The sequence below is a fragment of the Hemiscyllium ocellatum genome, chromosome 12 (genome assembly GCF_020745735.1).
Source record: "Hemiscyllium ocellatum isolate sHemOce1 chromosome 12, sHemOce1.pat.X.cur, whole genome shotgun sequence".
Lineage (NCBI taxonomy): Eukaryota > Metazoa > Chordata > Chondrichthyes > Orectolobiformes > Hemiscylliidae > Hemiscyllium > Hemiscyllium ocellatum.
This window is the reverse complement of record NC_083412.1, coordinates 71,865,079-71,878,453: the sequence shown is the minus strand read 5'-3', so window position 1 is coordinate 71,878,453 and position 13,375 is coordinate 71,865,079. Positions and strand designations below refer to the sequence as shown.

The window sequence follows — 13,375 nt, the reverse complement described above, 5'->3', positions numbered from 1 at the left end:
TTTTAATCCCTTGAGATACTACTTTCATTGTTCTCTTGAACATGCTCCATCCAATTTATGAGGGAAGACTCAAAGGGTTGTGCTTTTGCACCTAAAAATTTCTTCCAGCTGATCGTAGTGATAGTCTCAATCAGGGACTACATTCCCAAATAAAAATTCTCTTTGCCTCGATGAAGTGACAGTTGGAGAAGGGTGGAGCCAACTTCAAGTAATTTTCAATCAAATTTAAAAGTTCAGCATTTAATATTGTGTTATACTCCCAAAACAAATGCTAATTTGAAGTGTCTTATTCAACTGGAGGGTAATTTATAAATTTTACTGAAGTGAATATTACCTATATTCCCATCTATCAACTTCCATATCCAGTAATAGCTCACAAGTAGCCAAGTGAAGTAAGTGTTTAAGAACAAGGATCCAATGGAGTCATACACTCATGTCCACATCAAAGTTGAATTGAAAATAGAAAACACAACAGACGTTGCACAAAAGAACGATAATCTTGCTGCACTGTTGCAGCAAAGGAGGGACAGCTTAGAGCCATTGCACAAAATGAATCCAGCAATGTGCGTACCACAGATTTGATTGTTTCCAGTATTAGTTTTACTGTGTTGTAAGCAAATTAAATATTTGGGTGTGACCTTCCCTCCATCTTCAGGTCAGAAGTGAGGATGCTCGTGGATGATTGCACGATGTTCAGAATCATTCGCTACTCAGCTGCTGAAACCATTTTTATCAGGTTGCAATAGTTTCAAATAATTCTCAGACTGCTGGCTGTAAACAATAATTTTAACATATTTACTGTTATAAGAACACTCCCTTACGCTAGCCACTTCCCATACTCTTTTCTCCAAGATTTTCACATCACGAGTGTACGTTAGTTCTTTCTATGTCACTGCAAATTATCACTGTCAGTCCTGAAGAAGGGTTTATGCCTGAAACGTCGATTCTCCTGCTCCTTGGATGCTGCCTGACCTGCTGCACTTTTCCAGCAACACATTTTTCAGCTCTGATCTCCAGCATCTGCAGTCCTCATTTCCTCCTAGTCCTTTAGGAGACTCGGTTTATCAGATTCCATTAAAGTACAATGGGCATACTAAACTCCATGAGAGCCTGAAAAAAGGTATGCACCATCACTCCACCCAAGTCATGCCCAACAAACTCCAGACAGACATAAAAGCAAGATGTTGTTCTGAAGAAGGGTCACTGGACCCAAAATGTTAACTCTGCTTTCTCTCCAAAATGCAGAGTTTTACCAGCAATTTCTGATTTTGTTGCAGATCCTGGAAATGTGAAATAAAATCAGAAATTGCTAGATTTCATAATTTGTTAAGCATAATGTTTCTGGAGTAAGTAAAACTTGCACATGCCCAATTGCATAATAAGAATACTTCGTTAACTGCAAGTTAATTTTGTGATGTCCTGAAGTTATGTGAGGTACTATAGAAATACACAGATGCACCTTCTCTACAAAGATGCTGCCTAAACTGCTGAGTTTCTTTCGCCGTTTTGTTTTATAACTGATTTCCAAATACAGAATTATGCTTTGACTGCGTAAATGTAAGACATGTTTTTATAATATCAAACCAAAAGTGACTAAACCAGCTCCATGACATCAACCAAGATATCAAAAGTAAAAAAAGTACATTTTCTGAACTGCAACCACCATAACCTGCAGTGTATACAACCTGAACATTAAGAACAACACACTTCCACTTCAGCATACTGTGAACCATTCTTTCAGAAGCACCAGACAATTCTGCAAAACATTAATGTCATTTCACCACTATTAGACATTATACAATTTTTAATCACTTTGTTAAATGGTCAATACCATGAAAAGCTGTATGAGCCACAGCAGTTTAAAAATAATGGATTGAGTTAAAAGCTAAGAACCAAACAAAAATCCCCAAAAGTAGAGAAATATATTGATTCACAAGATGTATCATATCTGCAAGTTAGTTCTAAAGAAAACAAAATCATTTCCCCAATTAGGTTGTATTTAAAATTTGCTTTCAAAATTAATAGCGTTTTCATATAAAACATTTTAAGAAAAAAATGCATCAAGCTGTTTTATAAAGTTCTGAGCATTTAAATATCTAAGAAATAAAACATCAAAAAGGCTGAAGCATCTGTGCATGATTACATTTTAATGATTTTGCATTTAAATAAAGCTGCAATCAATGCAAACAGAGCAGATGGAGAGAGAATATCTAGCACAGCACTTTCCTTGCCTTTTAATAAAACTTCACAAAGCAATCCTCCCTCTATTCAAAAGGCATATTTTCCATTTGGTAGTAAATTAAATTTAAGCATTAAGGTAAGGAGTACCTTTACAATCAGAAAAAAAATAAAAGCAGAATTGTTGTGACTTTTAGAAATATTTGGTGAACACAAGTGAAAATTTAAGTGAAACCACTCTATTCCAGGATCATCTCCTCATGCCAAGAAAATTTTTGTCTTCTTTTCTCCATTCTAAGTAATCTTGTTAAATTCCTTTCCTTCGTGCATACCATTTCTCATCTTGACAACAAGTGCAAGGACATGGACATCTTTGGCCTCACGACTGAGATGATCAGATCAGATGCCTCAGCCACTTCACTTCCTCTCTGAACCCACCAGACCAAACTTTCTCGAAGGAGGTACCCCTCCTTCGCCAACCTTGAACTGTTTTGCTTTTCTAAAAAAAAAACAAATCTCTCTCATCTTCCCTCATCCCTTCTTTGAGCTCACCATGTCAATAAGAGACAGATCCTGATCCCTCGACACTATATCCACTAAACTGACCACCCAACTTCATTCCCACCCCCAAGGCAGCTGATACTGTTATTCTGTCCGTCACAAATAATCATTTACCTTTGTCCTTGTAAACTCTCTAAACTTCCTCCCTGTCCCCTGCAAAACCTTTGAATGTACTGAAGCTTCCAAATTGCACACCAGTCTTTCCAAAAACTCCATGTCTGATCACTAATCAGGTTTCTGCCTTGACACAGAACAAGAACAGTGTGCACATTCATGAAGTGAAACGCAAGTGACTATGAGAGCAATGAATTACAGTGCTTCTTCTTCCTCAGCCCGACTGCCCCATTATCCTCTCCTAGTCCTGTGCAATTCTGTGCAACAGATCTCCACCAGTTTTCAGAGGAATGAGTGCTCCACCAGTTTTTAAGAGGAACAGCACCCATCTGTTTCTATCTACCTAATTATAGCAATGGCTTCTCTTTCAGTACCCAAGCTGTAATCTCTGAGGTCTCCCAAATATTAATCCTTGGTGTCCCTTCTATTTCTCATCTTGATGCTGCTTTTGTTGTCATCATATGCAAGCATAAAGTCAACTTTCAATTGTACGTTGACGACAGCATCAGTATCTCTCGATTCCTGCACAGTCTCTAAATTATCAGGCACCTTTCCAATATTGAGTACTTGATTAGCTGAGATTTCATCCAATTAAATATTGGAAAGAACAACATGCTATTGTCTTCAGTCTTGGCTCCAAACTCAGTTCTCCAGTTATTTGCTCAACCTGACTCCAGGGTAATAGCCTGAAACTAAAGCAACCTTTGTGTCAGTGATCCCAAATTCAGCCTAACCGTATCTGCGTACCATCACAAAGAACTGCCTATTTCTATCTCCGCAAAGTTGCTCAACCTGGTCTATATCTAAGCTCATCACCTGCTGAAACCCTTATTCATGCCTTTTTCAGCTCTTGACTTGACTAATCCAATGCATTTTTGTCAGGTCTCTGTATTCAATCCCAAGTAACTTTCTCAAACCACACATAACAGCCATGTTCTTTGATCTACAGCGGCTCCCATTAAGCAATGCATTGATTTCGACATTATCATTTTTTTTTGTTCACTCAGATTCCTCCAACACCTCATTCCTCCCTGCTTCTTCAATAATTACAGCCCAACAAACAATCACATAAGTCTTACAGCGGAGGAGGCCATTTTGCCCAGCACAACTGGACTGGCTCTTCAAAGCAGTCTCATTGACACAGGTAATCACCAGGTTCCGCCCACCCCTACTCATACAACTTATTTGTGCTGAGTTAATTATTCAGTGTCATTTTGATTGCCTCAAGTCAACCTGCCTCCAACATATTTCCAGGCAACGCATTCTATATCCTAACTATCCACTGTGTTGTATTGGAGTGCTTGTCCACAAATCCCCGAAGGCAGCAGACAGGTTAATAAGAGTGGTTAAGAAGCCATATGGGACTTACTGACAAAAACTATTGAAAATTACAGGTCAACCTAGATGCCAAATATAGCCGGAAACTTGCATTTTGGCACGGAAGAATGGCATTGTCTAATATGCTGGGGTCAAGATATTCGCCACTATCCTAGATGCCAAGTATACCCCATCAATCTGAAGCAATACTGGAAACAGAATCAATTCATATCACCAGCCAGAGTCAGATTAGGACATTTTCCAGCACTAAGCAAAATGTGACAGTGTGTTGTTCAGCTTTGATCAGTTGACAAACAGAGCAACCTGTCAGCCTGCAGGTATTTCACGAGGTTCTCAAAACCATTCTACTGGTTACTCAAAGCCTTTTAATTGCTCTTCCATATCCAACTGATTTGATTAAAGATTTACTTCATCCCACTGATGATTCTCTTCTTCTGGAGAAAATTGGAGTAAAATTTATTTATAACTGCAAAGAGTTGAAATGCTTAAAGTAACAAGTTAACATTTTTTTTGTCACATTAAACACAATGTATACTCCTCAATTTTGATATGTTTAATAATCTCAATGAGCCAAATGGCTCAGTATTGGATCCAATGTTATAAATTTAAAAAGAGACGACATGATCTAGCTTCCTCTAATTTAATATACCACACCGAAAATTAACCAACAAAAATTCAACTTGAAATTTATTACAGAAATTACAGGTCTATTTTATATTCTGTGTTAATGAGTCCTCTTTGCTCCTGTATACATATAAATCTATAATACTTGTCACTGTGGTCACGGTATCCAATATATTTAAAACAGAGATAGATAGATCCCCTTGATACTCAAGAACCTAAGTTTCCAGGGAGAAAGCGGAAGAATGGGGTCAAGAAACTTATAGTCCATGATTGAATGGCAGAGCAGATTCAATGACCTAATCTCTGCTCCTATGTCTTATGGTCTTTTTGATCAGTTCATTGGAAACTAGTGTTGCAGTTTTCTGATTTTACCCTGCTCTTCACAGTAGACACCATCAACTAGTAGGAAAAATAATTCAACTTCCTTTTTGTTCCCTGTACAATTGTCTGCTTGTCAACTACCAGCTCAGGAGATGAAGAATGAATCAGGTCCTAATTTATCTTAAAGCAGACAAAAGTCTTTGCAATATCATCCAACAGACCAATGTACCACTGGCACGTCAATCAAAAAACAGCCACTCACATCTAACAACCACCACACACATACCAACTCAATCAATCCTGCTCATTTTTTTATTGCAATGATTTGACCGACAAAATGTTTGTAATATTGATTTTGCTGGTCTGTAATCTGGAACAAGGCCATTGGTATTTATCATAAATGTTGTCTGTCACATTAAAGCAACTGCTCAAGTGGTCCTGTGGCTGCTGATAGATTTCAGGCTCCAAGTCAGAGAACCCCAGTCTGAAATGTCTGCCTTTCATTTGCTTTCTTTCAAAATTATTTTCCATCTGTAACAGCATACAACAAGAATGTGATGGTTATACAATTTTTATTTATACACTAATCCTCCACGCAGAAAACATTACATCAGATTAGATTACTTTACAGTGTGGAAACAGGCCCTTCGGCCAACAAGTCCACACTGACCCGCCGAAGTGCAACCCACCCAGACCCATTCCCCTACATTTACTCCCTCACCTAACATTTGGCCAGGCTAAATTGCCCATTCACCTAACCTGCACATCTTTGGACTGTGGGAGGAAACCGGAGCACCCGGAGGAAACCCACGCAGACACGGGGAGAATGTGCAAACTCCACACAGTCAATTGCCTGAGTCAGGAATTGAACCCAGGTCTCTGGCGCTGTGAAGCAGCAGTGCTCACCACTGTGCCACCATGCCACCCATACAGGTAATCAGATGAGATGTGAAGTGACATATTATTGAAGTGAGAGAGGATACATTGTACAAAAAACAAAGAATTGCAGATGCTGGAGATCAGAAACAAAAACATTACAGGAAAAACTCAGTCGGTATGGCAGCATCTGTGGAGAGAAAGCAGTTAACATTTCCGGTCCAGTGGCCCTTCTTCAGTACTGTCTTTTGTTAGAGAATGTGTTATAAATTTGCTGAGGAGATCAATGTTGTTTGTAGGTAATTATGGCCCAAACACTTAAAATAATGGTAAGGCCATGTGTACTCTGCACTATTTAACCACAAACATCACAGTAACTCCAAACAAAGGCGAATGAGCAATTAAACACAGAAAATGAAAAATTGCAGCCTATGATGTGGCACTCCATACTTGCTTCACTAAGAGTATCATGTGGTCTGGCTGTCCAATTAAATGCTTAAGTCATGTGAAGTTGCTGGCCTTGCACAGTAGATTATTCACAAACAGATCATTCATGTCATTTCAGTCTAAGCAATTTTTAAATTACCTGATAAGTCTTAATTATTTTCAACCAATCTCCCTGACAGAAAATTAATTCCAACAGAGGTAATGCATTTTGGTAGAGCAAATCAAAGCAAGACTTACATACTTAATGGCAAGTTCCTGGGGACGGTTTCTGAACAAAGAGACTTTGGAATGCAGGTTTATAGTTCCTTGAAAGTAGAGTCCCAGGCAGATGGAATACTGAAGGCGGCATGTGGTACACTTGCCTTTATTGGTCAGTGCACTGAATTGAGTTGGCAAGTCGTGTTGCGGCTGTGGTTAGACCACTTGTGGAATATTGCATGTAATTCTGTTCTCCCAGCTTTAGGAAGGATGTTGTGAAACTTGAAATGGTTCAGAAAAGGTTTACAAGGATGTTTCCAGGGTTGGAGGGTTCGAGTATAGGGAGAATCTGAATAGGCTGGAATTATTTTCCTTGGAGTGTTGGAAGCTGAGGGGTGACCTTATAGAGGTTTATAAAATCCCTGCAAGCAGTCTGTCCAGCCCTATCAGAATTTTATATTTCAATGGGACCCCCTGCCCATTGTTCTAAACTCCAGTAAATACAAGCCCAGTTGACCCAATCTCTCCTCATATGAAAAACGTCATCGCAGGAATCACCCGTGCACATCTGATACACTCCTTCTATGCTAAGTACATCTTTCATGAGGTAAGGGGACCAAAACTGCAAAATGGTGTGTAATCACATTAAGCAACCATAATTTACACTTTCATGTTCACTTCACAATCCGATTAGTTAAGATGATATACAGTTGTTTGCCCACTTCCTTTCAATCCTAAATGCCCTGTAGAGGTTGCCACACTGTTTCCATCACATACTTCCAATGGCTGGCAAGACAAATTAACACAGAAATTAAATTGTCTTGGGGATGTCTAACTAATGACAGGTGATGACTAGTTCCAGGAATTTTGTGGTTAACATACTTCATGTATAGATTTCTAAAGTATTGAATATATTGGAATGCTATGAGTCACTTCCTCAAAATTGAGTATAGACAGAAATTGTTGATGTGTCTTCAAGGATTGTGTACACAGTAACTGCATGCATGTAATTCTGATCACCTCAAATTTGATCTGGATTGTGATGGGGGCAGGAGGAACAATATAGATCAGGCTAATTTTAACATTTACTAAGTTTATAATCCTGGATCTGCATTTTAATGGTAGTGGCTCTGAACAAACATGTTGCAGTTGTTTTGCATTTTTATTTTAAATGTCAGACTTATTTTGTGAGGAAATTATTTGTTGAAAAGTAGGTAATAATCGTATACTTTATTGGCACAGGGGACAGTGAATAAGATTCAGCAAAAGCATTCGGAATTAGAAGTTCCAGTTGCTTCTGGGTCACAAAGTCTAGTACAAAAACAAAGTGCCACTTACGACTTTCAGATGAATGGGGTAGTTTCATTGAATTTTAAGGGTTCTTGAGTTGTCATAAAGCTTGTGATCATGAAAGCTAAGGTTAATCTCGCACTGGAATACTGACATACTGTAAATGGCTGAAAATGTGTTGCTGGAAAAGCGCAGCAGGTCAGGCAGCAGCCAAGGAAGGGCTTATGCCCAAAACGTCGAATTTCCTGTTCCTTGGATGCTGCCTGACCTGCTGCGCTTTTCCAGCAACACATTTTCAGCTCTGATCGCCAGCATCTGCAGACCTCACTTTCTCCTCGAATACTGTAAATGGTATAGGTTAACCTTAACGCTAATTGCAAAGGATCACAAACAGGGGAGGCAACATTAGAGCACTTGCAGTTACTGTGGATTGTGGCATAATCGGTTTAACAAGGAGATAGCCGTTGCACTGGCTCTGGCTTACTGCACTGGCTGAAATGGTGGCGTTGGTGGTAGTTTGGGGGGGGGGGGGGGGGGTCCATGTTTCCGTGGTAAGAAGAGAGAGAGCTGGTTGAGGACATAGATGGTATTTTGAAGTGAAGCTACTAGTCAGTGTCATAACAGAGGGTGGTAGAGAAGCTGAAATGATTAATATCAAAAAAGCACCTGCAATTGAACTAGGATAGTGGTAACACTATTTCTTTAAAAAATTTACATCTAGATCAGATACACTAAACTACAGGGACGTTGTAAGGTGCTCTGAAACCATCATTTTTGAATCAAGGTCACTGCTGTACTGTAGGATGTGCAGCCATCAATTTGTAATAACAAATAGTGATAATAATCAGATAATCTGTACTGATGGTGTTGACTCAGAGGCAAACATTGGCCAGAACACCTCATGGTTGTTCTTCACACAACATCATTTTAAAATAAAATCTATGAATACCCAGGGAGACAGATGGGGTCCTTGATTTAATGTTCCATTTGTAACACAACACCTCTAACAGCACAGCATTCCCTCAGGGATGCACTCAAACTGTCAGCCTAAATTTTGCCTTCCATTCTATGGACTGAAACTTAAACCCCAGGGTCTTCAGACTCAGAAGTGGCAATGCTACGACTAACACCCACATAAGTGCATAGGATTAGAGGTTACAGGGAAGCTTGGACATTTTGGATTAAAACAGAAGAAATAGCAGCAATGCAAATTCTAAATCAATTATTTATAGTCATGAAGGCAAACGACAAACTTTCACTCTTGTTGATATTTCAATTAATTCAAGACTGCCTACAATATATGATGATTTTTCATCATTGAGAAATTTTTTTTTTCACATTTTGAAAATTGCCAAGATAAATAGTGTCTTGTTTGTGTCTGTTGATATAACAACATTATCAATGATTAGCCACCCACTGCCAATGAGCCTAGTTCTGGAGAACAGAATTATTTATCTATAACCACTGGATCTAAACCTAACCTGAACTCTTACTCATGGCAGAACTCAAACAAGAGAAGATTGGCAACATTTGTATGCGGGTTGCATATTCTTGACTGTACAATAAATTTAAAGGATTTATTTGTATCCAACATGGAAATGTGTTTTTATTCCTCCTCTCCAATGTTACCAAATCAATTTCAAAATTATCTCAGTTTAGCATGGGGCTTAAGACACACCTCTTACAAACACAACTTCAAACTAATGTTCAGAAAGTAACACGAATGAACCATTAAATAAGACAATGACAACTGCAAACTTTGAAACATTGCAACATTCAAAAAGAGATTGGCTTTAGTTATGGTTAGGCACGAAGCTTAACGACTATAAAAGGAGAATTAGTCTGTAGGCCATGTACGGAAAAAAAACCTGCCTCTTTAAAATGTTCACCAGAAACCTGATGGAAACCCATCCCCCATCCCCAGCTTTCCACTCAATCTCTGAACTACTCCAGAAAACCTTCACTTCGCTGTTTCATGGCCCAAGGGGAGAGATAAAAATACAAACGTACTAAACATTTATTAAAGAGCACAAACTAACTCAACAAGAGGCATGGCAAGCCCCTCTCCCCACCGAGAGAGAAACTACTGTGAAGAGACAGAGAAATCCCAGAGTTTGCTGCCGCCGCCGTCTCTCTAACCCACCTTTCTGTCCGATCGCGCTGCCTAATGCTGTAAGTAAGTAGAAAAAGATGCCGAGCTTTCTGATGGCTTTTCCTCTCAGCGTCCCAGCCTCCATGCCGAGATGAGAAGGGAAGGCATAATGTGGCGGAGTTGTTGAACGATCGCACTCCGGCTCCCTATCTCTCTCTCTCTCTGCCGCGATTAAGAGCCAATTGTCAACCACATTCACTGACTGGTCAACCACTTCCTCCGCTTCCGCTCATCCCACAATGCAGCCTGTCTGTTGGACACATTCCCCTGGGTGGGCAAGGCTGCTCTATGTACTCTCCCTTGATACCCTTCCAGCCCCGTTCAGCTGCATCTCCCCCCACCCCCCACACCATTATTGACTTTACCCCCCCTCGCCAACACTTCGAGAACTGAGTCAAGATGTTCCTGCAGTTGGGTTGCACCTGAACTTAGCTTGGACAACGGAAATTCACTACAATATTTCTATTTATTGCTTTTATTCACATACATTGCGGGACAAATGAGTTCAGTGATACCAACAGAAAACTCAAGGACAAAGTGCAAATATTCTTAATTTCAATGCCACCTGGGGATGGTGGGGGGGCTGGTTGCATTATGGCTTTTGAACGTGTAAGGGAGGACATGGGTGAACCAGTGCCCTCATGCTACAAAAAAAATCAGCTGAATCCTCATTTCCATTTCCACCAATCACTGCTGCTGGAAAATGCACATCTGGATAAGGATGGGTTTTATTTGCAAGCTGCTCTCATGGAAAAGCTTGCTGAGCATTATAGCCCAACATGAGTCACCATACTTAGAGAGAAGAAAATTTACACAGGCTGGTTTGTTTGTAACACATAGTGCTAGATCTTGAAAAGTCATGATCTGAATGCTCTGTGACATCTCGTTGTATGCGAACAAAGTAATATTTGGAAAGACAAAAGGAAAATACTGGAGATGCTAGAAATCTGAAATGAAAACAGAAATACTCAATAAATCTGGCAGCACCTGTAGAGAAGAATATAGAGAATGATTCAGAACCATGACATTTTCATCGACAATGTGAAATATTAACTCTATCTCTCTCTCTGCAGATTCTGCCGCCACTGCAGAGGATTTCTGGCATTTTCCATTACCGTTTCTAAAGATCACACAACACTAGGTTATAGTCTAATAGCTTTTGGAGTGCTGCACCTTCATTAGGACAAGCACCTGAAGGAGCAATGCTCCGAAAGCTAGTGCTTCCAAATAAACCTGTTAGACTATAACCTGGTGTTGTGTGACTTTTAGATTTTGTCCAGCCCAGTCCAACACTGGTACTTCCAAGCCATTTCTAAAGAGATCTTTAGAGTCTAATTCTTTCTCAATTACTGTTTACAATTGACCATAGGTTGCTGCAGAGTAATACAGGAAAGCTTTTGTTTTGTAAAAGGCATAATAAAATTGATTACTTCCTGTAAAATCACTAATATTTCTAAGTTAATCCAATTAAATTTTAATTCAAAAATTTTTTATCTGCTTCCTTCACAATGGTTGCATTAGGCAAGGCAGGGGTGGGTTGTGCACTCTTTGGATTAGAGCTGGTGATATTGCTTAAAATTTTGTTTAATCTACTTATGTTAAAATTGTACTCGCTGAAGTAATAGCAATAGCTGGAATTGGCATCATGCCTGTGTGAATTCAATTCATGTTCCTAATGGTTTGTTCCCAAATTCTTTGTTCTAGCCATTGGACAGATCTGCTAGTCACAATAACTTTCCTTTATACCAGGCCGGGGGTCCCTTTCCTTCTGCCAGATTTCCATTGATGGGCACCAATATGTTAGCACCATCTGTATTTAAGATACAGATGATTAGGAAGAGTGGACAACTCAGGGTGATAAAAGTGAGTGGGAGTCTGGTTGAGGGGAGCACAGGCACTTGTCTGGGGCCTCCTCCAATGTGAATGTACATAATTCTTTGAGCAGCCCCATGCTCAAGAGGAATTATGGAAAAGGAACTGGAGAATGGAATGCCAGCGACCTTGAGGCTAAAGAACCAGTTTACCATTTGGAAGTACCTGCCAAATGGTGGGTTGGAGATGTGGTTCTAGGGTCAGGTTCATTAGCCACATGAGGACACACAGAACCCATGATCAGTGACACAAACTTTCCAAGGTGGACAATCATACTCATTAGGGAATGATTGCCATTGTTGATTTAAATGCGAAATCTTTCCTTCTTGCTTTTCCCTTGTTTCCACAGCTGATTGTAAATCAGAGGCAACCAAGGGAAATTTAACTTGAAACAACCAACCTTAGATCTGAAAATTGTCAAGTAAACATCACGATACAACTGCTGAAATGAAGTAACAGCTGCTTAGGAATGAGCTTCTGATATAAACATCTTCTCACACAGCAGAATGCAGCATTTTCCATAGGTGAGTCATCACATCCCTTCTGAGAAACAGCAACTCAATACAGTAATGACACATCCCAGTTTGATGGCATTTAGAAAGCCTGGAAATAAGAGAGAACATGCAGCTTACAGTCTCACTGACTGGAAGTACTGGGATGCAAATATTACTGTAGAATAGGGAGGATCTTCTAGGAGAAAGTGAGGACTGCAGATGCTGGAGATCACAGCTGAAAATGTGTTGCTGGAAAAGCGCAGCAGGTCAGGCAGCTTCCAAGGAGCAGGAGAATCGGCGTTTCGGGCATGATGTCATTCCTGAAGAAGGGCTCATGCCCGAAACGTCGATTCTCCTGCTCCTTGGATGCTGCCTGACCTGCTCCGATCATACATTGGACAAGCTGTTTCAGCACCATAATGATATCTTTTACAAGAACTTGATTGGAGGCATGACCTTCAATGCAAGTCCTTCTGTCCTCAGCTTTCCATCTGTCTCAGCATTATTTCCATTGGTTTTAATAGAAACAAAAATCAGGAGAGAGGTAAATCAGGTGTTGATTTGTGATCGTCCGTTTGACAATATCGCACAAAGATTGATGGTTGAACTGGATGTGGAGAGGTCAGTGATGAGATTTTGGGCAATGGGGAGATAAGGGGTTAGGACTGGCAGTAGATGAGGTTATGGGGCACAACATACAACTTGGATCAGGGAAGACCAACATTGGCTGTAGTATTAAGGAAATATAGGGCTCAAGAGGGAAGGAGATCAGGGTTTGGTGTTGAGAATGGGGAGGGGAATGTTGGGAGTTGTGGAGGTCAGAGATTGGAAATGCGAGTGGGAAGGATCAGGAGTCAGCACCATTAAAGTGAATGTCCAAGAAATGCATGCTTACATTTGATTTGTACCG

The 13,375-nt window shown here is 40.0% G+C and overlaps 1 protein-coding gene across 1 annotated transcript in view; it reads right to left on the bottom strand.

Annotated features, from left to right (window-relative positions):
* Positions 1–10,315, bottom strand: part of dcbld2 (discoidin, CUB and LCCL domain containing 2) — a 116,055-nt gene extending 105,740 nt beyond the window's left edge. The window contains exon 1 of the mRNA XM_060833688.1: positions 10,091–10,315. Coding sequence (XP_060689671.1) covers positions 10,091–10,184 — 94 coding nt within the window. The 5' untranslated portion in view covers positions 10,185–10,315. The remainder of the gene's footprint in view (positions 1–10,090) is intronic.
* Between the last annotated feature and the right edge of the window lie 3,060 nt (positions 10,316–13,375).